The sequence below is a fragment of the Drosophila sechellia genome, chromosome 3L, assembly GCF_004382195.2.
Source record: "Drosophila sechellia strain sech25 chromosome 3L, ASM438219v1, whole genome shotgun sequence".
NCBI classification, from domain to species: Eukaryota; Metazoa; Arthropoda; class Insecta; order Diptera; family Drosophilidae; genus Drosophila; species Drosophila sechellia.
In genome coordinates this window covers 17,728,877-17,754,595 of record NC_045951.1, presented here as the reverse complement: position 1 = coordinate 17,754,595, position 25,719 = coordinate 17,728,877, and the positions used below count along the sequence as shown (strand labels likewise).

At 38.7% G+C, this 25,719-nt stretch overlaps 2 protein-coding genes across 4 annotated transcripts; one reads left to right on the top strand and one right to left on the bottom strand.

The window, feature by feature from the left end:
- Positions 1–13,107: 13,107 nt before the first annotated feature.
- On the bottom strand, positions 13,108–15,276 carry LOC6618297 (larval serum protein 1 alpha chain). Its single transcript, XM_032719297.1, has 3 exons — positions 15,179–15,276; positions 14,993–15,120; positions 13,108–14,931 (listed from the first exon to the last, which is right to left on the bottom strand). The coding sequence occupies exons 1-3, from the start codon at positions 15,246–15,248 to the stop codon at positions 13,201–13,203; spliced, it is 1,929 nt and encodes a 642-aa protein (XP_032575188.1). The 5' UTR covers positions 15,249–15,276; the 3' UTR covers positions 13,108–13,200.
- Positions 15,277–17,655: 2,379 nt separating this feature from the next.
- LOC116801257 lies at positions 17,656–21,051 on the top strand. Of its 3 annotated transcripts, XR_004361891.1 has the most exons (4): positions 17,656–17,844; positions 20,057–20,359; positions 20,600–20,714; positions 20,775–21,051. XR_004361891.1 is itself a non-coding variant. In XM_032719591.1 (2 exons), the coding sequence occupies exons 1-2, from the start codon at positions 17,685–17,687 to the stop codon at positions 18,293–18,295; spliced, it is 369 nt and encodes a 122-aa protein (XP_032575482.1). In that variant the 5' UTR covers positions 17,656–17,684; the 3' UTR covers positions 18,296–18,456. The 3 variants fall into 3 exon arrangements, 1 of the variants encoding a protein (XP_032575482.1); XR_004361890.1 differs by having other exon boundaries at positions 20,600–21,051; XM_032719591.1 differs by lacking the exons at positions 20,057–20,359; positions 20,600–20,714; positions 20,775–21,051 and adding an exon at positions 18,087–18,456.
- The last annotated feature ends 4,668 nt before the right edge of the window (positions 21,052–25,719 follow it).

The window sequence follows — 25,719 nt, the reverse complement described above, 5'->3', positions numbered from 1 at the left end:
ATGTCTTAGATACTGAAAACTCAGCTCTAGATTATTTCTTTCTGACCTTACAATTGTGTACAACCTGTCCATTTAAACTGGAGTTGATTTAGTTCTTTCTACTTTAACAGTCTTTAGTTAGTCCGCCTTCTGAACAACTCCCGAGATCAGCTTAAGTTTTATCCTCCGCACCTTTCTCGTAATAAATTACCCCCTAACAACAACGAAAAGGCATTTCAATATGGTACATCCACCTGATGACTGCCCGGGCATCCAGCTAATGACACATAAATATTTATCGGAAACCCCAGTCCCAGTCCGCCCCCTTCCCAAGTTGAAGTTATTACTGAAAAGGGTTTCCGTGGCCATAGCAAAAGCTTTGATCGTTTCTTTGGCTTTCTGTTCAGTCTCCGTTGTCCGTTTGTCTTTTGTAATCTGGCTGAGCCGAGCTACTTGACTTACACACGCAGAGCAGGAGAACCAGTTCGAGGCATTGAGTAATTACCGAGTAGAACCCAGACTGAACCTTTTGTCGTGCCAGTGCGTGTCTACACGGAAAACAAAGGTGTATTAACTAAGATGGTCCACCCATTGTGACTAAAGTTAAAACAAGAATTCCTGTGAAATTACGCCAACTAATAACGTGCACATTAGTGAACTTCTAGAATAACAATGCAATCTGACAGATATTTAAACAAGATTTGCATTCTTTTTAGGCTTTTCTACATATTAAAGATGCTTGCGAAGAAAGCTAGAAGTGGCTCCAATTTCTTTCAGTGACTCCGTCCAGCGCTGTCTTCGGCTTAATTGCGTAAGGCAGGTGGCAGTTGCTGCTGCCTTTCTGCCGATGAGGCGAATAAGACACGGTCACAGACAGGCCACTTTAAAGTTGTTCCCGTTGGTGATTAGAGACGGTTCTCCGGCTCACCCCTCCGCCGTGGTCCACGGCACTCCACGGTACGAGTGCTTTCCATTATGGCCAAGTGTCAAATTAAGTGCTCACATGATTAATATTTGTGGCCAGCGGCATTGTTCCACAATGCATTCGAATTCGGCCAATTCCATTTGGCTTCTGTCGTGGCCCAGTGCAATTTTCTCGCTGATTAACCGTGTCGTTTGGCTATTAACTTTTAATTGTGAGTTTCATACCGAAACGCATAAGCGTCTATTCCTAGAGGTATTTCTAGCCATAAAGTCAATTGATGTATTTGGCATCTCCAATTTTTACGATGTCCTGGAACGGATCGGCAATGTCCAGCGGAAATTGACTGACATAGCTACGTGGTGAGTCAGTTTCTTAGAACCCATTACATTTGTGGCCACAGGACTTTGTGTATTATATATTATTGTAAAGTAATCTATTTAGATTAAGTCCTTAAATTGAATCTTTGTATATCATATTTGTAATTGACCTCTTAAATATAGTACAATTTTTAAAAAATACTATTTTTATGTGCAAACGAAATTCCCAAAAACAAAACATGTTTTCTACGTGCTTACTATAATTAACCAACGAATATCATATTTAAGAACGCAATCCTTTTAGCTTTTCTTTCAAATCCACATCCCACAAAATTACAAATATATAACTAAATTCCAATTTATAAATAAATGTAATAAAATTTATATTTTTTTATTTATTATTAACCAATACAAATGTTTTTAAATCAAAAAAAGGGATGTCATTTTTAAATCTCGTAGGATTGCAATTATCGTATTGTCAGCACTTTCGTTCGAATTCAAATTCCTGTTGCTGCTTATGAGTAATTTTTGTTGCAAAACTTTCGCTTTTCGGGTCAGTTAATTAATGTGATAATTAATCTTGCTGACTGTCCGACTGGGAATGACGTTCGACAGACTTTTATTGGTTGTTGGGCAGCTGACTTTAAATCAGCTAACTGAACTGTCAGAATTTTACAGTTGCTGCGTTTTTCGGGATTTCGCAAAAATTGGGTCAAAGCAAAAAACAAAACTGAAGTGGTGACAAAAGTGGGTCAGCTTTAATTTTATAAGGGACAAAACTGACAAGTCGTTTTAAAAATTAAAAAATATATGCTTAGTCAAAGGTTTAAACTTTCTTAAAAATTAAACAACGACTTTGTACAGATTTATTTATCTCGTGAAGCTTAACATATTTAAATAATAATAATAGCGGAATTGATAATTTATAGTTAACCCTCTCCATATACAGTACAATATAATTAGGTTTTTAATACTTTGCTTAAATACACATTGTGTATACTTAAAATCTAACTGACATCTTCCGTTCTTACACCTTTTTCTTAGTAATAACCAACTTCCCTTCATGGAGTCAATTAAAGTCTAGTTACACTTGTATAACAAAAATTTATCAATTAAATAAATAAAAATGGCTTCTAATGCATTTTTAGCGGATGTATAGAACGAGGGATTCAAACTACAGTGGGGCCGATGGAAAAACCTTTCTGTAACTTTGGGCGAGAACTGGTTTTTCGGTTTAAAACAATTCGAAACGTAAATTTATGATCCAGTGCGAGCTGTATCTGTATCGGAGTATCAGAGTATCTGAGTATCCGAGAGATGTCAAGATACACGGACCGAGTTCGCTACTGCGACTTGGACTTGATGCACACCTGCACCTCGCCGCCGTTGTTGTTTCTCTTTTTATTGTTGGTGTTAAAATTATGGGTTACGCCAGCCTGTTGGGGTGATGGCGATGGTGATCTGGGGTTGGCTGAGGTGTGGTTGACAGTCGGGCCGGGTGTGCGTGTGTATCTGTGTAAGACGGTAGCACTTCCCTAGGCCGGCAACCAGTACCCAAACTGAGCAGCCAACATCCAGTATCCAGGAACCAGTTCCTGTCCATCGGGTTGCGCGATTCGGACTCGGATTCTGGACCTCTGGCCTGTCGTCGTGTCTGAAAAACAGTTCTAAGGGCCATAAATTGTGCCTGCCGTGTTTGCTGTTCGGAGTTGAGTCAACCATGACCACAATGGATTCAACACTGGTAGTCAAATAATCTCGTTTAATACTTGGCTTTTGTCGATCTTATTAGGAAAGAGCTCACTCGAGGTGGAGCGCATTTATGTTAAGTAGGAAACGATTGTATGGTATCTTAAGCTATGATCTCTTAAGATCGCGGTCAAAAAGAGCATTGAAGTGTTCTCAAAATTTACTACTATAAAATTAGCCTACTAGTATACATTTATACAATTAAGAAATCTTTAAATATAGGGTATTTTATTAATGTTAGTAAAAAAAACCTTACTAAGTTGCATGCACTTTTAATATTGTTTCATTTCTTAACAAAATATCTTTTCAAACTCGTAGCTGATTGTGAACCTTTGTTGCCGACCGGATTCACCAGGCGCAACATCCTCTGACCAATCAATTACGGAAACCCCATTCCGACTCATTAGATGCAGTCGAGATCATGTCTCGTTTCTTCATAAGCAATTGCAGTTCATTACCGAGGATTGGAGCCTCATTAGGGGCACGGTTCCTTGCAATTTGCAGGCATGCCAAAAGGGTTTAATGTTTTGATTAAGACAATTCTAACCAGGTCCATTTTGAGAGCAGGTGTCGAGAGTAGTTGGCGTGCGGCTGGTAAATTTTAAATTTGCCATGACCAGAAGCATTACAAGAGTGAAAAGAAGTCTGGCTGGGGGAGCTCTAAGATTGTTAATCTCGCCATCTGCTAACTGTAATCTTGGATACAGCCAAATGCAGACGCAGTTGGGATTTGATGGCCTGTGGTTTCGTTGGTTCTGTTTTGAAATCGACAATAGAAGCCTTGACCGATTAGCGACAAGTTAAACCCTTTGTACACAGTCGTCTGACCTTAGGTCGTAAATTAATCAAGCTCCGAAGTGGGACCGAGTCGAAACAGAGTCATCAAACGGTGGCAGTGGCTCCATCCACTCCACTCCACTCCAATACAATCCAAACCATCGGCCAACACCTGAGCTCCAAAACACAGCCGTACACAAACAAGTTGATTTTCCAGCCCAAATGCCCCCAAAACCCAGCCCACTCCACCAAAACTCAGCATCGCTCCAATCCAAGCTCAACCCAAGCCCATTGTATGTCATTTTTCAAAACCAGAAATGAAAAGAAACCAAACCAAACGAAACGAATTAAAGCAAGTGGGCGCATTACATTATTCGACAACCTATTACCTATTACAAGCCATTAGTAGTGCTAAAATGGACCTTCGACTATTATTAAACTTAATCACTTAGTTAAGAAATACACATTTTTAAGAATAGCACATATTGAAGAATTATTTATTTTAATAGTGTATCAAGAAGCTATTATAATTGGATTATCAGATCATAGGTATACGTGTTACAACTTTGCAATGTTACTGTTTACAGAATGGGCTTACCCTTGTATTCTGCGAGTACTGGGTATCCCAAATTAGGCCTGCAGTGCGCTTTGGTCTCGGGGTTTTGCTGCTGCGCACGTGCCAAGGCGGCGCAGCTTTTGCGCAGGAGCAGACTCCTATTCCGAGTTGGACAAAAAGTCGGACTCGCAAGACAACGACGATGACGATGCCCAAAACAGTTGTGGAACAGTTGTACTTCGTTGTAACCGCTGGCCAGGCCTCTTGTTCGGAAAACGCCCAGACTCGAGCTTCTGAGCCAGGTTGGTTAGTCCATTTTCTAGTTGCCCTTTCAATAAAGTTAATAAACTTGATGTGGAAATTAATTAATAAGGAAACTGTGCAACCAAAAAATGAACCCTAATGTATTTATTGTACTTATATTGCTTAGTTTAAGTACATTACATAAGTCAAATCATACAAATATTATAAATCTGATTTTACTATACTAATGCATGCTTAATATCAAAAAAGATTCTAAATTGAAAAGCTTTTAAAAACCAAAAATTTATAGAGCATCTAGATTTCCCTAAACCATCACATATCATCTAACCCAAAGAATCAGGGTACAACTCGGGGCATGACTCGTCGATTGTGCGTTGAAGAAGCTTTTGGATCTCTAGGGTAAAAGTCATTTATTTTATTTAGGGTCTTCAGACAGATTTTGTGCGCAGCGTTTTTAATTAAAAAACAGCTAGAAACAAAATATAACAGCTACTTCGGCTCGTGCCCACGATTCCGAAGGTGCATAAAGTGGGCGTAGTCTTGTGAAGACGGTGAAAATGGGAGTTACAGCTTCTTCTCGGGCAGACATTGTAATTGTGGATCATGATTGTGTTGAAGATGATGATTCAGCTGATTTGGCTGTCTGGAATATTTATGGCTCGTGCCAACTGTCTACTGCTAGAGAAGCTTTAACCTGAACTTCAGTCTCGATTCTGTAGTATCTCGACAGCATCTGAAAACTGGGATTTATCACTGATGGCTGCTACTGGAAATTAGTAGCGTTGAATTCGATTTCCCTGGAAATTGGATACTTGGGAGCACAGCCAGCACGTGTTGCATGTTGTGGCTCACAGGTGTTCTTCCACACAATTTTCTTGGCCACGTTCTGATCTTTGACTTTCAGCAGCACCCACGCCAATAGATCCCCATGTCTTTGTCTTTGGCTTGTCTCGCTAACTGTGTCAGCAATTAGTTGCGGGCCTTATTTATGGTCCCCATTTGCCATTCGCCTGTTAAATTAATTAAACAAAGCAATAAGCGAACATTGTATCCATAAAGCAATTCGGTGTTTTGGAAACAAACACAAGGTCTATGCTTGTGTTGAATTTCGGATGTGGGTGAATGTTGTGGAAGGGATGCAGAAGGTTCACGAATATGGGTCTAAAGTCCTTATTCCCAGTATATAGTATAAAAAACACTGATTTGAATTAGTTTGGCTTATTTCCTTGAAAAATAAAGTCTCTTAAGTATATATACACTTATTTGCTAATTTGCTTCCCTTTTAAATTCCTAGTTAATTGTTCTGATTGCTTTCAAAATCGGAATCTGAAATAAAATCATCAGCTTAACCCCTTCCAAGACACACTGAGATGCCAATCCAAGTGTCAACGACCAGTTCAAAGTGTTTATAACTATCTTTTCAACAGCAACTCCACCATTTTGCGCAACAAAGAGATCGCCAGAGTGGAGCGAAAATTCATTACCAAAGGCCTGAGCCCCAACGATCGAACATTAGTCATCTGTGAGAGGCAGACAGACATAGCCAATCGACTACAATGAACTTATCGCGCCTATAAAATCAATCAACTTTTAATAAAAAATAAAAACATAAACGGGTAACAATAAAGTGCTGCTGCAAAAGGAGTTCAGTTTCCGCACATGTGGATCAGGTCGGCGGCTGTGACTCATCGAGTGGTCAAGTCAAGAACGCGCCGAACCCGAAACCCAAACCCATAAATAAGCTTAAATATAAATAATTTTTAGTTACTCCCTTCGCTTGCCGCCTCGTCGATTTCGACCGTCTTCCCGGCTGTTCGCTTATTTGCCCATTTGGCTTTGTTTATACAGTAAATCTACCTGAACAGGCCCTCTTCTCTGCAACATCTAATACAAAAAGAAAAGCTCTAACCGATTGGTCGCCAACTAAAGTACCCTAAATATTATAGAAAATTAATTGAGTCTCAAATAGCTGAGATAGATTTATATCTTATAACTATAGACTAGATATGATTTACTGGATACATATTTAAATTTATATTAATCCATAAATGAATAGATATTTAAACGTATTCAATTGTATTGTTTCTTCTCTTACAAAGCTGAACGACTCTTCTTAGTCAGGGTATTCGCAAAAAGATGGGCTACAACTGGGTCTAGTCTGGAGCAAAAGGCCAACTACCTGCAGTGGATGGGATGACTCATCCAAGCGAATCTTGCAGTTTGGCCCACAGTTAAATGATCAACAATTCGTGGCTGGATATGATTAGCAAGTCCCTCAAAGATCGCTGGCCACGTTCAGGTAGTTAGATCGCAAGTCTGTGTAGTCTGTCCCCGAAAGCTCCCAAGATGCTCAATCCATACAAAACCCAACTTTTTAGCGGATCGTGCCGAAAGTCTGGAGAGTCTATACTATACAGAGTATGATTCATCGCAGATCGCACCAGTTGAAAACACACATCCCATCCCTCAATCTCCTCTGGGCTTTTCTTACACGACCATGGATCTGGGATCTGGGATACTTCTTTCAGTTTAATGCGAAACTTGTGTTTCTGCTGGCTTCTTTTGTTGCGTTTGCGACTCAGCAGTGGCGATTTAGTCAGAAAAAACACAAATTATGAGAGCAATCAGGGTTGAAATGGGCTCAGAAGTTGCTAAATTTCTTAATTAAACTGGTGTGAAGCGAGAATTATAAGTCTATAAAGCCGTTTATATTATTAGCACGGAACCCTTGACACTTTTATGAGACTAAAATTGCTTCAGACAAACAGTTCGTATGTTAACTAGTCTCACTCTTAAAGTATCCTGCATTATAGTTTCATGAGGCTATGCATTTACACACCTTGTATAAAAGTTAAATAAAGCAAAATAGGGATGTAGTAAATAAATAAATCAGTTTTACCCACAGATACTAAGGGCATTGTTTGCAACGATATTTATCCCACTCAATTGATTTTTTTGGTTAATTTAAAGAATTATTTTTACAAAAGTGAATTCTTCAGTGTTATTAAACACTTATAACTTCCTAAATTAAAAAGCAGCTGATAAAATTGAAGGCACCTTCATGTGCTATTTCTGGCTATTTATTGCATTGATGCTGATAGATTCATGGGGCTATTGCGTTTTCTAAACACATCTGCTGGCTGTCAAATTAAATTTGCGCATTCGATGGATACTTTATTTTTAGCAATATTTTTCCAGTTCGTTTGTGCTGCAGCACATTTTATGCAAAACTCTCGTGTGGAATATTCCCTTTCAATGAATTGGAGGTGTGAAATGTTTGCCATGATGCAAATCACAACATTCAAAGAGGAGGCGTTTCCGTGCAGGCTGGGAAATATTGCAAAACCGCTTCCAAAAGGCAATTTGCTGCTATTTCGTATGTTTGTAGACTTTTATTAATTTTATACTAGTATAAAATTTTTTATGTTACGTCTGGACATGTATAAATATTCAATATAAAACGGTCCTTGTGATGGTTGAAATCATGAATTTAATTGAGTTTCACAACAATATTATTCACAAAATAAATTATGTAACATCATTAATTTCGTCTTGTTTTCTTTCTCGAAAAATAACAACAACAAATCTAAATACATCTGTACACTTTTTAATTTATACACCGCACTTAACTTAAGAAACCAAAATGAATTGATTTACTATTTGAGACCCAGAATATGATTATGTGATAGATTTTCCTCAGCAATTAGTGAAGCTGTCAATAAATTGTCAACCTTCAGTCTCACGAGAGTATCATGTACAATTCAAGGCGATAAACCCAAGAACCGTTCGATAAGCAGCCAACAAGTATTGGCCAATATGTTTTTAATTTGCAGCAGTTCAAGTTGGTCAAGCCTCCAAGCTGTAAATAAAATCGAATCCAAGGATGTCAACTTCTTGTAAAATCGCAGCTGAGGGTAAGTTGTTTATGTTGTGTGCATATTTATTTCTTTATGTTGTTTATATGTTGACAACAAAATTTTCAATTTACTTAAAAAAAAAAAAAACCACTATAATGTCTTCGCCAATGTAAACAAATTTGTTATGTTTTTATACTCATTTTCTACTCTTTTTATAGTTAGCTCACAAAATATCATATTATAAAACCAATGATGATCAATTACAACAATTATCACAGATCGGTTTGCACATAAAATCGGTACCAATTGCTTTTGGCGCAGAGCCTTCAATTGCTTTTTATTAGCATTTCGATTTGCCTTGATCTGTTATAATTTTTACAGCGGCCTGTGCTCTTCGGATTCTACAATTTATAGGTTTTGTGAACTTTCATTTTACTGCTAGATATTGTTTTTTTGTTATTAACTTCCCCCACAGAGAATGGCACCAGTGGGGAAAATTATTTTTATCATCTTTCATTGAGAGAGCTTCCATGCGCTATGATATTTGGCGTTTTGCCAACTGGCCACACCATAGATGAGCTAGTGCTCCTCTTGACTTTTTTGATAATTATTTGCCAGATGAACGGATGAACGCCTGTGCAAACACTTTTCAAGCAAATTGTGTTCAATTCGAATTTTAAATGGATTTTAATTAAAATACCTCAATATAGATACGTAGATATAGTGGGTTTTTAATGACATCAGTGCGTAAAGTGCGTACACTTTTTGTTTCCATATTTATGTGTCTGTTTCGTTATTGCACACTGAAAAGAAAGCGAATCTGTATCTTTGTCCCTTGTCCCCTGCCAACTTTTTACTGGCGATCTTTTAAGCGCTCTCCACTTTAAGCGATAGCGCTCAATGAATCGCTTTTTACTCAGAACAACTAAATTAATGTATATATATGTACATATGTGTATTATGACTAGATTACTTCATTATGGTTCAAGGTAGTTTGTTTATTGCAAAGATTTGTGTGTACAATCATAAATTCTAACACTTCGAAATTTCAATTCGATTATTCAGCATCTGCCCAGTTAAGAGTTAATTTCAAAACAAAAACATCCACAATCACCTACCCCAACAAGGTCATTAAAATGTGCCAACAGTGACCCACTTTCACTGCCCAGAGAATGTGAACAGCTGTCAGACATCGTGAAATATTGGACAACCCTTGAGACTGAGACTTGCCCACAAACGATAAACCACTGGGCAGAAGACAGAAGGCAGAGGCCTCCAACGCCTCCCATCGCTCATCCATCCGAGTGGGGCGAAACAAAAGACGGCAACCGGCAAACATGGGGAATACTTCCGATCCATTATCCCGATCTCGATGGGGACTGAAAGTCGGATCGCCCACACCTGAGGAATAAAACAAAAGATCGGCTTGCGAGGCGCTGATGAACTCGATTCGAATGAGACTATGTTCAGCACAAAAGTGCGTTTCATTTTGTTTATATTTCACAATAATAAGAAAACTGAACTTAAAACTTACATGATTTTGAAACATATACTAAATAAGAGTAATATGTATAAGTATCAGTGAAATGATTTGAACGTACATCCAATTTACATCTATCATATCTATATAAATTTAAAAGTACGTCATTGTTTCTGAAGCTTATGTTGATTAAATTACAATTTTTTAAAATATTAGCTCTACATTTTCTGTCGGTAAATCCACATATGTATAAGTCTCGCAAATAATCTCAGAAATAAACAACAACAAACAAGCTGCTTTGAACAACATGAGCCATTTCTTAGCAGACTTAAAATTTCTCTGAGCTTGAGCTTATCAAAAACCTAAATATTAGTAGTCACTGAAAAATTCATGAGCTTTTAGAAATGTTCCGAATGCAACATTACAAATATAAATTACTAAAATGTAAAGAGTATTAGTTGTTTTAATTCATGAGTTTCAAACATAACAAACGATCTTCATGTCCGCATGGTATAATAACTTTATGCTAAGTATATAGAATAATAATATTAAGTATGAGCAGTTGTGTCCAATGAATGAATATCCTAAAGGGTATGAACGACTTCGAGATGCGAGATAATAAGGTCTTGTCATATTGAAAGTGGATGGGCAACTTTTATCGTTGCAATCGTTGAACGGCTTCGTTTGCGTACAGGGCAATTTATTAATTATGCATAAATGGCAAAGACCCTGTTGAAGTTGAGCGAGGGATGCGGGGGAGTTGAAGGTTGGGAGCTGTGAGCTCGGCGGAAAGTTCAAAAAGCAATCAAGTTCTGAGTGCCGACAGTTCTCAGCCGATTGTATACAGTTATGCAAACAGAAGGACCGACTGGATCGGCAGACTTTATAGCCTGGCCAACTGAAGTTAAGCTGACAAAATGCACTTTAGCTGGAACCACCTTATATGGCAGACAACACACGTCTTTTGTCGTTGGTCCGGTCATTTTATGGTTTTATCCCTTAGTTGGCAAAAGTTTTCATCGGAAACCATTTGACTGGGCAAAGTTCTTTATTTGCTCCCCGGTTTAATTTGGGCGTAATAAATTATTATAGGGAAAAATAAGAGAATAAAAATTAGAAGCCATTACTAGGTCTTCTACCTGCTGCGGTTCGAGATCCTTCAACGCCGATTCCCCGCCATGTGTTCTCAAGTGTTTCGGTCCAATCTTATTCTGAACACCCCGACCCCATTTTTCTTTTCCACTTCTCGGATTCTTCGCTCCTTCGCAAAGTTTTAAATTTCTTGGAAATAAAAGCCTGGACATTAGTTTTCGTCCTTCCCCTTTCTATCGATCTACGCTCGGCTGCCCCTTTTTATTATTTCTATCTTTTTTTCTTTGGGTTTTCGGGACAGCCATAATTTTGCAGCTACCTAAGCCGAGAGCCTAGAATTAGGTTGGCTGGAGGAAGTGGGACAGACAATTGAGGGAGCGAGAGGGAAGCTCAAGAAAATCTAGGGCGCGTTACGGTTGCCTAGTCCTATAAATATGTATACTCTAGTGTTAAAGGTTCATCTATACGAATTTCAGTGCTGTTCATGAAACTGATTACTATTTAATAAAATCTAACTAAGAAAGTACAGGACAGCACTGAAATTCGTAGAGATGAACCCTTAACACTATAGTGTTAAGATCCTTCATTAAGATACAATATAAAAAATAGACCTGTGATTTGGTTACACTTTCTGTTTATTCGTAATACAACTAAGATATTTAAGAGAAAAAATAGTATAAGAGCTACAAATTTATTTTATTTTTTTTATTATTTATTATTCATTTGAATTTTTATTTGAACATTTTATACCCTTACTTTACTTCAATGTTAATATTGTTCTTCTGTTATAAATTAACCTATTTAATTGCTTTTATTCATAATGAAATAATTAAAGCATTTTCTAAAAAAACAATAGTGAAATTGCTATTAAATAATAATAATTAATGACTCTACGCACTCTGCTAGCATTTTTACCAGGCTACTTAACGGCCAAAAACAAGTGCATTATTTGTAGAGGGTATGTAAAACTCTATCAATTTCAAATCTTTCCACAGTTTGATCCACGTGTTATCTGTTCAGTCGCTTAGCCATCGACGCTCTGTTTCTTGGCCTCTGTCCGTGCGTTTATTTAATTTTTTATTCGAACTTCACTTGTCCCTCATACGCCGTGTGGTTGTTGTAGCTGCTGACTGGCTGCTATACGAAACCGTGCAGGTGTCCAATATTTTCTTTTATACCGCGTCATCGGTCCAAAGAAAGAGAAAAAATCGAAAAAAAATAAAATAAAAACTAGTTCTAGACACACAGCCATCCCCCTTCGACGCCCCTGCCTCATCAAACCTTATTTCGCCCATATTTTCGATTCGATTGCGTATAACAAGTTTAGCGGTCTCGCTGTCCCCGCCCCCTTCTTCAAACCGTTCTTCGACTTGATATAAAGTGCTTTGCATCCATGCAACGTCGCCTCCAAGCCCCAGGCCCCCAATGCCCCCGTTGGGTCCACCCCCCTCGCCCACACAAACCCTTTCCTCTTCACACAGACACACACATATTATGGTTCGCTTTTAATTTTTGTTTTGATTCTACGCTTTTGAAACTTCTGCACTGAGAAAAATGCAGGCCATATTCCTAAAATAGTTACTTAATTATTTTTAATCAGGAATGATATGAAAACCGTATTTATTAGGAAAATATTGAGATATAATTGTCCTGAGACTAAAAGCCTATTGGCATTTCATCCAAATGATATATTGTATAATTTTTACTTACTAATAAATATTACTTGAACGAATTCTCAGTGTAGTTTTGATTAATATTGTGTACATGTTGAATTTGAGGTTTTAAGACCCCATGTGGAGTGGCCCGTCTTCTTAATATTTCCTCCGTGCCTTGTAATTACCCAAATTTGGCGTCACTATCCGTTAAAGGGTTTATTTGTTAGACGTGGGATGGGGATAGACAGGAAAGCGGTAAAGTGGTATTGAGGTATATCTATATGGAGTTGCACTAACGACATCTTAAACGCTACTATGTGTGGCAGGAACTCCGTGAGAGTTTTTAAAGTAAAAAAAAACCGTAAAATAACTATTTGATATGCCTGTCATATTCATAAATTCAGAAAGTCTGTTTTTGGGCAGTACCTAATTCATAATATCTAATAGAATTAAATGTAATCTAAGCAAATGTTATGTTTTATTATTTGTTAACACTCTTTAAACTCGTTAATTAGATTTAGCATTTAAGAAACACATCTTAAGATTTGCCTAGTGATTCTCATGCAAGATATCCACATCCTTCCAGTACACATGATCTCCGAAGATTTCAGCAGCTAGGGCGTCGTCTTCCAGAAATCTTTCGAAGGGGTAACCCAAGGGCAGTTCATCCCATCGACTGACACCCTTGCTGAAGTCACAATTAAGTTCGTTTTCCTGCCGAGCCCTAAAATCATAGACAGTGGCCACGATCAGAATACGCAATTTAAGCGGGTTTCCCGAACCCCCGCGCGGTAAAATCAGACGTCTAGGGAATCCACAATTTGGAGTTGATATATTAAGGGGAAAGTCGAATTCCTCCCTTTCGGCCAGCTTAACAAAGTGATAGAGCTCAGTGTATGAGATGTGATCTCCAGCCAGGCCTTTAAACTCCTTAGATTCCCTGGTTATTCGGTTCAATCCAGGATATATCACAGTCAGAAACGAATCGAGTTGATAGAATGGCTCTCTTTGAATGTTTCCTCGCTCGGAAGTGGTTAGAAAAACCCGGAAAATGGTTGATTGTGTTTTGTTACTTGATATAAGCAGGTTGTATGAAAAATCCTTATGTTGCAGTCGAGATTGTCGATGTTGCAAGGTAAAAGGCCACACAAACTGGCCTACCAAGTAAAAATGTTTGGCGGACAGAATATTACTGATATCCACATCAACAGGTTGATCGTAGGTGATCAAAGGAGATATCTGCACATCATCTATGCGAAGATCACTGGGAATAAATGTTTTCTGGTTATTGGGTTGGAACACCTGACGATACCAGCGATAGGAATCCAATAATCGCTCAGCGTAGTAATAAAAGTCTTCGGATCTCACTATAGTTCGAATATCCAGTAAAATATTAGGTTGGACAGCTTTTTCCACAGCTAATTGTGTCCAATCATAGGGAAATAGTTCTTCAAGTCCGATAAGCCAATTGTTGTTCTCTTTCAGATTAATACGACTTCCATTAGTTAGCTGAATACTTCGGAAGGAAATGGCATCCCCAACTTTAGCCTCCAGTTCTGATATCTTTTTAATTATAAATTGGGCTTTCTGGTTTTGTGTCAGCCTCTTGTAAGCCAACTTTTGGCCATAACGTTCTAGTTTATAGCGAGCTAGTATTTGACTCAGCTGATAGTAACACCATTCGCGCAACTGATCCGAACTTTTGGCTGTTAAAACGACTCCCATGTTCACATTATACCAATAGGATTGCCAATCAATATCTTCTAACAAGTGTTCTAACTTATTTCTGCTTTTCTGTTGATTTATTCTTAGAATATTCACCTCAGCCATGGCCTGAAACCATTCAATGGTACCTCGCAGATCACCTTCCACATCGAAAGGTTCCAATTTTTGCGGATGAATTTCTTCTACATCGGTTACATTCACGTATCTTATCCAGTTGGCAAAATTGAAATTTCTCGCATTTCTCACTGTTACATCATCGTGATACGACTCTGGCCACAACTCATAGATCTTGGGCATAATCAAGGCCTGATAGTCCTCTCTTTTGAGGATCAATTGCGTCAGAGCTTGAACGAAAATAACCGGATGCACATGAACTCGGGCCCAGCTTATATTTTGCCATAAGGTATACCAATCCCTGGCGTTGTAGAAAAAATGATATAGTCCCAGCATCTGCCGATAATGATCGGCATAAATCGTATTGTATCGTACATTTCGATGTAAAAGTTTTCCCAAATTGAAGTCTTCATAAAAACGTGTCATGTGCTCGTTGTAGACCTGGGATTTGTTATATTTTTGAATTAATAATACAATTTAAATACATTAAAATAATACCGACCACATACTGTTCCTTATCTGTCACCAATTGTTTTCCTAGTAATCGCCACTGTTCGTTCATCAAAGGTTCGTGCACATGGTGTAGAATTTCCAACAAAAAGCGCTGCTTTTCCAAAAAGTAACGATTTGCTAAATGTTTATGTACTTTAAAGATTGAAATAAATTCAAAATATTCCACATAATTTACCGATGCCATTAGCAAGCACTTCCAAGTGAAGATTAAGTGCCAACAATGATAAGAAGACACACAGTCTCATCGCACTTGTTTACCACACACCACACCAAATCAAACTGATGGCATCGTGCAAATTGCATTGTGATTACACGCTATTAATAGCTTAGCTTACTTCCAAAAAAATGTAAGGTGGCTATTTTAAAATGAGATAATCAATTATGAATATAATAGAATATAGAATATAATTTCTTTAATATTTAATACATACAAAACAAATGAAATTCATTGACAAACTCAAATCATTCTCTTTAAATGAGATCAGTCGGTTTTTGTAAATACAGGTTTCTTTTCTCCCCTTAATTGGCTATTGTTGGTTAATGCATACTGGAATACTGTTAATAAGGTGGAAAATTGCCCCAGAAGTGAGTCTCATTTGCCCATTAGTCACCAAGAGTGGCACAATAATGCAAAACGCTTTTCGCCAACGATCACTTCCCGCTCCTGTTGCGAAAATGTGCGGACATTAAATTGCCAACTCAGTGGCTTCCTGGGGGTCTCGGATGTCTGATGTCTGATTTCTGATGGCTGCTGATGACTGGATGGCGGAAAAAAGGGCAAATTATAATGCGAGCAATTTTAATTACAGTCGGCGCGACTCGGATGTCTCGGTGTATCTGTATCTGGCCCATTGTTCGCCCAGAAATTGGCGCATTAATGTAAATCGGCAGCCAGGCATGACGGATTATAGGAACCCAGACCTAGACCAGATGCAGTCCGACCAGTAAATTATCGTCCAGTTACGCCAGCACCAGCATTATACACAAAGCTCTTTGTTTCCACTCGCGCGGTGACAAAACGTTGCGCCTGAAGAACCTAATGAGTTGGAACCGTCTCGAAAGGGAGCCACCAGTTACCACCACCCGGTAGCCACTGATTGATTCTTATTGATGGTGGTAAGAAGTTTTTGGGCCGATAAGCCTGTTAGGACCGTTACCGATCGCCCGTAGCTACACTGCTGCCTCATGAAAACTGATTACCACACTCTCTATGGCAAAAGAAACGTGACAATCTGCTGCTGAATATTGCATAATCATTGTCAATGTTACATTTCTCGTCAATGCACTGGAAAAACGAAAGTTTAGAAGTTAAGAATAAGCAATTCGATAATTTATGACTAATTTAAATATTTAATATATTTTCTATCTTGTATTTTTTGTTGGTACTAATATCTTTGAGGTACATTTTACTACCAATAGATTTAATCTATTTCTTTTAAGAGTATCTTTTATTATTGGTTGGTTGACTCATGAGGTAATGGAATACCTAAGTTTTTTTACTCCATTGAACTATATTTTACTACCAATAGTTTGTAATATAGATGTGCCGAATGGTGCATGCCAATTTCTCTCACTGTAACGAATAGATGCAACTATCCCTTCGCACGTGCACATTGGCACCCCGTGTTTTCCCAGCGTTTTCATTCTGCCTTCGATCCTGAGTGCTTTGCATAATATTAGCACATTAACTGAGATCGCGGATCGCATCGTTGCATCTTGGCGCAAGTTTTCAATGGGCTTGCCATCATCATCAAATTGCCATAAATCGTCACATCTGAGAACCCTTAGGGGCCGTGCTCCGCTCCTTTCCAATGTCATCATAGTCTTTCTGTATTTTTTTTTTTGTGGCGTTTCCGCGATCCTTGCCCCGGGAGGCTTATGAAATGCAAATTACATTTCAATAGCGCGATTTAATGGTACCCGGCTACTTTGTTCTTTGTCATCGGTCTGATGATTGCCCCTTTTTAGCGCATTGGAATCGTATTTAAAAAGTCATTATCGAGCGGATCCAGCCCCCCACCAATTTCAGCGCATCAATCACTGCGCCTTTTGTCAACCTTCTTTTTTTGTTGGCTCATAAAACGGTTGGAAGGTGGACATCTTAGGCACTATGTTGATGTGCCTAAGATGTCCACCTTCCAACCGTTTTATGAGCCAACAAAAAACTCGTTGGTAGGATAGATCGCATAATAAGCTAGAGAACAGATTTTCAAGTCACCGCTGGAGGTGACTTTCTTGAGCTCTAAGGGGTGTTATGGGCTCTATAGGAAATAAGGTTTTATGACATTCTACTATTATCTAGATGATCCTCTTAAAACAGAAGCCAAATAGGAAATTTATACATTAGGATGTTTTGACACTTAAAAAGGGTGGAAGATCCATGTGCTGTGTATCTACAAAATATGAAAGCTTACAACAATAAACATAAAAATAAATATTTATAGTATCGCTTAAGGATCTCAAGACAATAAATAACATGGCCAGAGCTTAGTGCTCGCAATGACTTCAATTACCATATTTCCGCCACCTTGAGGAGTTACCCAATCGCTTTTAGCTGCCACCTAACTATTTTCACTCACACTTAGGCTATCTGCGCCAAGCTCCGTAAGCTTCTTATTTATGACTTTTTTTGGTGTAAATACTCAGGGTCTGACGCATACGACGGGCTCTTTTGGAATGGCATGTGGACCTCGGGCAGAATGTGTAACCAAGCGCAAATGAATCATCGAAGTCGGGCCAAAAAGACCAGCCCAGACCGCAGGGCCACGATCGGTAGTCCGATGTTTTTAATAAGGCAAGGAGACAAACAACCAGGAATTGGGTCAGCCGAGATAAATGCGAGTAAGTGTTGCTTAAACATACACTCGGGGAATTATTTAAATAGGGTTTTAACTTTCTTTTTGCTAAAAATGCGACATTAACTACGGTCTATCCCATATATTAATAGAGTTTAATGGCATATTAATTTCAATCTACAAAAGAATACTTCATCTTTTTTATAATATTTTTAAATGTTTCTTTGATAAAGAGCTTAAATATTTGTCTTTTTCTGGAACTCTTTGATTATTTCCCTGTTTTTGCAGTGCACTTAAATGGAGCTGATTTCGGGAGTTATTCTTGTTCGAAATTTAATACACTGATGGACGCCAATGGGGACTGGGAAGGAGTTTCGAACAATGGCTGGGCTTTCATGCGAACTGTCAACTTGTCACGACAATTAAGCAAGTCGATGGCTATCTGGCTATCTATCGGCGGAACACCAGGAAACGCCCACGCATGCCAGTCGTCTTAAGCGTTAAACAAATTAAATATATCGAATATGTGGAGGGGGTGAAATTATTGAAATACGACACCGATCGCAGTGGATGCATCAGGCAGAGGCGATGACCCAATTCGCTCTGCACTTGCGCGACAATTTTGGTAAACACAGAACCCACGGGAGACCCCATGCCACCTTTAGAGACAGACCCCCGTATCCCCATTCTTTTTGTCAGCAGCTCCAATATTTGTTTACCATTTAGTTTATTATGCTGTGTGCGCATTGGTTCTGCCTTGTTTGATTGCCCTTATTGGACTTCGGTTCGTTCTCTTGGGCGGTGGTGATTTCCAATTCAAGTTATGATTATTATATGTTGGGAAAGTCAAATAACGGTCGCTATAAGTCGGGCCATATGCATTCAAAGTGCCACAATTGCCGGCGATAATTTCAATTTGATGAGTTTTCAATTGGGTTTTCCATTGCTTTTCCCAATGGCTTTTTTGATCTTTCCCCGAGGTGTTGGGAAGATTGTTAATATTCCAAATGCTTAACAAATATCGTACATTAGTTCACCTTTCTTGACATCGATGAGAAAGAAGTTTCAACAATAACTTAATTGATGCGATATGTGCATGGGAATGGAGCTTGCCTGCTCAGTAAAATGTTTTGGTTAGTAAGTAGGAAGGTAAAATTTGAATTTAATAATGCTTCTAATATTATTACATACTTTAAAAGATACAACTTTTCAGTTGCATTTAAAGGTATCTGTGCCAGAATGAGCTTCTGTTCTGTTAATTAAAAATGCATTTCCTGTCCTCAATTTGAAAACCCCGTGGCTTTATCAGCTGCAAAGTTAACCCAAAAGAGTTGAAAGCGCCAAATCATCGCGAGGATTAACACCAATCGACCGGAGTCACCGTTGATCTCTGCCCACCTGAAAAGTTCCCATCGTTTTACGTGATTTGTTCTGTGTCAGTTTCCTTTTCTGCCTGTGACAAATTTACGGGGAGTGACTTTTGTAAATTTCATTTTAATAATTTTCTGGAAATGCTTAATCACTTTTCAACTCAAAACGTACGTGGTATAAAAACGATCGCAAGGAGAAAATTGTAGAGGTTCGCCATTGCGTAGTATCTTTCAATTTCGGTTCGATTGTAGAGGGGCTTGTATCATGGAATTTTTCCCCCATTGCTTTCAGTGCGAAAAATCAGAAACAAGTCTCCCTGTTGTCTGCCACAGCAGATATCTAAAAATAACAAACAAGAAAAAAAAGATAAAATATTGTAAACAAAATTTTCATTCCCCCTTTGCGCAGAAAATTCTTTTCGTTTATAAATACAACTGCCGCGAGATTGTCAAAGTTGACAATTTATTTTTAATCAACAATACGCGCAGCAAAAACTCAACCACAGTCCGCATATCTCACAGATACTTATTTTTGCCACTTTAAACGCAAATGAAATTGAAGGGGGATAGAGATACCACATTAAAATAGCAGGGTAGATCACCTTCAAATGGAAATTTAGTATACGCATTTTTGATATTTTTAAATAAAGTACTTAGGTTTAATGTTTTTTTTTTCGCTCTTTTAGCTCTTATGATTTTTGAACTAAAGCTTAGTTAAAGTAAAAACATAAATTTACAGGGAAATATGTTTACTATAATTATTTTTAATAATTTTCTTATTTAACTACGAAAATGGAAACAAATTTTAAAATATCTTTGTATTTAAATTCATCTTTAAAAATTTAAATTTTATTTACTAATGCAGTACAACATTTTGTAATCTTAAAGGGTCTCCTATGAGCAGATTCTGCTAACCCACTTTGGAGGTGATCCCAGCGACCCAGAAGAGCCACCCAGCCAAGCGGATCGCTTGCTCCAGAGAACCACTGACCATCCAGACCAGATCGCATCCCTTGGGCGGCTCTTTGATCCCATTTACGGAGCGCGATGGGAAGTTTCGGACTTACTGGAGCATGGATGAGATTCGCTTTCGTTTGCGGATCGATTTCAGCGGAGGAAGGAGAATGATTACACAGCCTCGATCCAACCGAGGATCACAACACGTTTTTGGACTTTTGGGGCCCAGTGCTGGTGAGCAATTACAGTAATTCCAATTAATACGCGGCAGTTGATCAATTTCCTTCGGATCGTTTCGATGTGAGATCGCACAGATGTGGCGCGTGCTGCATGCCAGCCCAGCACCAAAATTGTACCCGTATTTGTATCTGTATCTGTATCTGAAGCTGTATCTTTTTCTGTGTATGGCCTACACTCGCCCATCGAGCCACACTTATTGTTGTCCATCTACTTGTCTTTGATCAATCTCTGCAGTTTCAGTTGCAGTGGCCAGTAGCTGAAAACTGAAAGCCTCGGACCAGCAATTATAAATGGCAGCCAGCCCGCAGAGTTGGCCACAATAATTGCCCCAAAGGGGAAATCGGCAGCAGTAACTACTCCAACTTTGTATCTGGCTGCAAACACGCTAACTACTCCGGTGTTTTCCTAGGCGGTCGAATGATATACGAGGAGTTCTATGACTTTTATCGCACAGTTCTAACTAACTGCAGGCGAGATGCTCGGATGAGGGTAATCCACGCAGATGTATCTGGACTGCTTTTCAGGGGACTCAAACTTATCAAACGATCTAACTGTTTCTCGTCCATAATTCAGGATCAAGGCAATTTAATTCAGCTAGAAGTCATCAAATAATTTACAGGAAAAGCCAATAAAGACGCTCATTGTGTTTTTTAAATCGAAATAAAAGTGCAATTACTAATAATGACAAATAAAGGATAGTTGCTGAGGTACAATTTTTTGGTACTAAAATAATGATAAAAACAAGCAAATACGTAGTTCTTGCTTGTGCATTTTATTTATTATAGCTAAAATACAAGGGCCCTTTAATATATCCCGAAAATCCTTAGTTAAACCCCAACCAAAATCAATGCACTTGGTCAAATCGATCGAGCCCATTTAAATGAGGGCTGTGCTCTTGGCCTCGAATTGCGATCGAATGGGCTCGAAGTCCCCATACGAAGTCCGGCCTTTCCCCACCTTTTCCTTCCACCAACTTGGCCAAGCTCAGGCATATAATTTCGTTGACGCGCAGAATAAATGATAAATGCAATCATTATAAGAAACACAGCCACAGCAGAGCAACGAAAACTTGGCGAACACATGATTAAAACTTTGGCAAAGATGGGATGAGAGGAGGGCTGGTGGATCCACGATGGGTTCGCATTCTGAAGCGTTGATGCGCAGCTCAAGATACTTTGTGCACTGTCAGAAATATTAACGTTTAGCTGTACTTTTAAGTGTGACCAAAGCCAAATGATTATCAACTTTTCAACTGGCTTAAAATATATAAATATATTTAGAATTGTGTTCTTATAATAAACAGCTAATAAGATAACTTAGAAGCGAGCTAAGTTTTCATTTTGGTACTTCATTTTGTGGCCAGTATTATTCTGATTTTTCGCCGAGTGTAGGTTCTGCGGTCCATCCGATGCGTGCGGCCGGTTTCACCCCATTCCCTTGGAGTTCGATCGTGATACGCTGACCGAGTGCAGCGCGAATGTTTTATGACCAGTCCCGACCGAGTCCGGCATAATTTGTTAGCCCGGCTGAGTGGTCCGTGGTCCGAGGATGCTGGATCTGGATCTCAATCTGAATCTGGGGGCCATGCCTCTGCGGTCCTTTCCTGTCCGCCCCCTTTGCACAGAAGCTGCTCCACTCCGGTCGATTGCGTATATTTTTGTTCGTTTCTGTTTCTTTTTTTTAATTGTATTTTTTTTTTATTTTGGGTTCGCTTCTTCATTGGCATCATTTGCCTGCGGGGCATAATTTTTGATGGGCTTTTGTCTGCTTCTTTGGAACCCAAAAGCCAGAAGAGATATTGTAGCGGATCGTGCGGTACCTGGTTAAAGTAAGGTAGTTGAGTTTAAGTTAAACAGTAATGTGTATATTTTCAATATAAGCTGAATATCACAAATATTGCAAATTATTCAAAATAAATGAATATCTTAATAGATATATACTTATTATAATCTTTTTTTTTTAATTTTGGTTAGCTTCTGAGCAATTACAGGGTATTCTCAGCCAGCGTAGTCGAATTGCTCCACCATCTGTGCGAATGCTAACAGCTCCTCCATGCGCATCAGTCTGAAACTCCTCCTCTCAATCGTTTTTGGTGGACAGTGCGCATTTGCTTATTGGCTTGCATATGATCAGGGAATATGCAACACATTTTCACTTTATGAAGCTCTCTCCCCGGAACCCTAAGCCCCCCCTCTTTCCTAGCCTGGGGCACCACAGGAGCAGCAGCGGTTGAAGCGACAGCGAACGGCCCTCGGGCCAAAAAAAAGTCGAACTCAGCATGAATATTTTATTTGCCGAAAAAAAGTGTGTGTGGATCCAGTGGGCTACACTGAAAGAAATATCATAATTTTTAGCATACAAATTATATTCTTTAATTTGAAAAACTTTATTTCTAATCAGTTTTATTTTCTTTTAAGTTTATGTATTAATGTATTTCAAGAATATCGAAACTGGATGAGCAGGGTGAATATTGTATTGGGGATGGCGAATGAGATTGGGGAATGGTATTGGGGCTGGTATTGGTGGTACTGGTCTTGTCTGTCATGGACACGGGGCGCTGATGAACGTCGATTCGTGTCTGGCATCTTAAGGTGCCTTTTTTTGTACCCTGCACTGCTCAAAAGGGTTAAGGTTTCTTAAAATTTCAAGATAAATTTTCTTTTAAGCTGGAAAATTGCAATTGGAGTAGTTTAATTCTAATCTCGACTTCATAAATTTGCTATTAGATCTCAGTGCCCAATTCCTACAACTTCTTCTCTTAAGTTAAAACGTTTTGAGGCACCTGTTGTTCGTCTATCAACTTTGTAATTCTGCATTTTCCTGGAAAATAAAACTATTAGAAAATTTCTCAATAAAATTCGCAATATTTGTAACTTCACTTGATCAGATTTAAGATACGAGATTGTGTGGTTTTTGAGATCTTCCCCTTTTTTTAACTTCTTTTTGTTTTTTTTTTGGCTTGCTGTGATTTGGTTTTTTTCCTGGCGATTCTTGGCTGCGCTGTATTTTATGCTCATTTAATCTCGCTGCGCGTTTTTAACACATTTAAGGAGTTCCTCGTGTTGAGAAGGGGGGATGGTGGGTGGGGGAAGGCACCAGCCACCACATCATCGATTATGTTGCTCTTTTTTTTCGAAGCGTTTCATTTCGCTGTCCATCTCCGACTCCCTTACTCTGCCCCGTCTCGCTCTTTCAACCGATTTTTTCTTTAACTGCGCACTTTTTGTGGACCCTTGGAGGTTGTGGGGCGGGGAGACGCGGGGGTAGGGGGACAGACAATGGCCGAGACGAGCAGTGACTCGCTACCTGTCTTACACAAAATAAACGCACCAGCTCTCTGCCCATACCCCTTCTCTACACCGAGAGAAATAAAGCCAAAATGCGTTTTCAATTATATATTTATAACCAATACACAATGGTTACAAACCAAAAATGTCTGATTTTCTATGTCAACAATAAACTTATTAGTTGAAATGTAAATTGTGTCGATCTCTCAAATATTTTATATTAGATTCTTATAAAAGCTGGGTATTGAAAAACCTTTTTCATTAAATTATATTATACTTGCTAATGATACAAAACAATATGTTTTTATACAAAGTTAAGCCGTCGAATAAAAAGAGAAATATAACATATTTTTTCTCAGTGCACCTTCCTCCTTAATGTTTAATGTTTTCTCTGTCTTTGTAACATAATTTTTTTCCGTCTCTCTCTGTTTGTTTCCAGTTTGGAAACCCTTTAGGCGCTCATTGTCAGCTCAGGTTCTTCGATTCGGTTTTTGTGTTTTTTTATTTTTTTAACGAAACCAGATAAAAAGCGAAAAAAGTGAAAAAACGAGAAGTGAACAAACTGCCAGAGATATATGATTTCTTATTGTAAATCATGACATTTTGTTTTTTTTTTTTTGCTTTTTGGCCCGGTAACTTGTCTTTTAGCTGGCTACCGTTTTGACGGTTACGCCGTGTTTGATTTGCGCCGGGTTAACGAACAGATGGTCGGGATGGGAGGATCGGGTGGATTGGTAACGAGATATTAGGATTAATCTGTTGGAACAAATACAAATATTCGTTTAACAGTTCAAATATTTAAATTAAATATTTAAATGTAAGTTGCAGTGGTAAAATAATTGTCTTTAATTAACAGTAATTGTTTGGCTATATCGGAGAAGGCCAATTGCACCTCGGCAGGTATCAAATTATCTTCGGACATCCGATAACACTTGCACGGCATGTAATCTCCAACGGATCGTAGTTTACCCTCATTATAGGGGATTACACATACTCAATCGGAGCCAAGGAAGAAGCCCCTTTTAAAATGGCCTCTTCTCAGTTTGATTCAGGCTATTTAAACTCTTTGAACCACTCAGCGGACCCTAATCCTTTCGCTGCACAAATTACCCCAATTCAGGTGCCACGGCTAACCCCTTTTTCTTTTCAGGGGGGAAACTGCAACAAAATGTAAATAAAATGGCCACAAAAGGGGTATACCGACGAAAAAAAAAAGATATTTTGCCCACGGCCAAGTTTCACTTTGACACCTAAAGTGTGCGCGCATACCACCGATATGAGGAAAACCCCCAATTCCACACCCTCAGCCCCCATTTAACAACAACAACAACCCCCCCCCCCCCCCTCATCAGCTGCCCTTGATGGGGCGCCCCTGTTCGTTTATTTTAATTTTTTGTTCGCCTGCGCTTTCGTTTTTCAGAGAGCGAAAAAAGAGGGATTTTCTGTTTTGGTTTTTCCTCCCGACAACAGGCAACATTTGCTTGGCACCCCCGACTTTTCCGCTTTTCCGCCGACTTTTTCCTCCGCCGGCCGCGCAGTTGGCTCAATGCTCAATAGGTCTTGCGCTTGATAGGTCAGTGACCCACTTGGATGCGTTGTTGTTATCCACCATCATCGTTATCATCGTGTTGCTAATAATAATGACGTTGGGAATACGGCTGCGGATGATGTTTCTGCAGAAGGGTTAACACTGACTATGTTGCGCTTTAAATCATTATATTTAGATGATTAATTTGTTTTAAGGTTTTTTTTTTAAGAATTTTAAAGAAATAGCAATGTAAGCCCTTGAAATATTCCTATATGTTTGTATATACATATATTTATTATTATATTCCTAATAATAATATTCTTATTATATAAATTGGATTTCTTAGAACTTCCTTAAAATACAAGCAAAATAGCTTTCATTTCATTATTATCAATCTGCATTTTTTACTTTAATTTAATTTAAATTTAATTTAAAAGAAGTAGAATAATTGGAATAAGAAAATATACATTTAGGCAACCTTTCCAATGCTTAAGTGGCACACTGTGTGCCCAGCCCCCTTTTGGGGCTGCGGTTGAGCC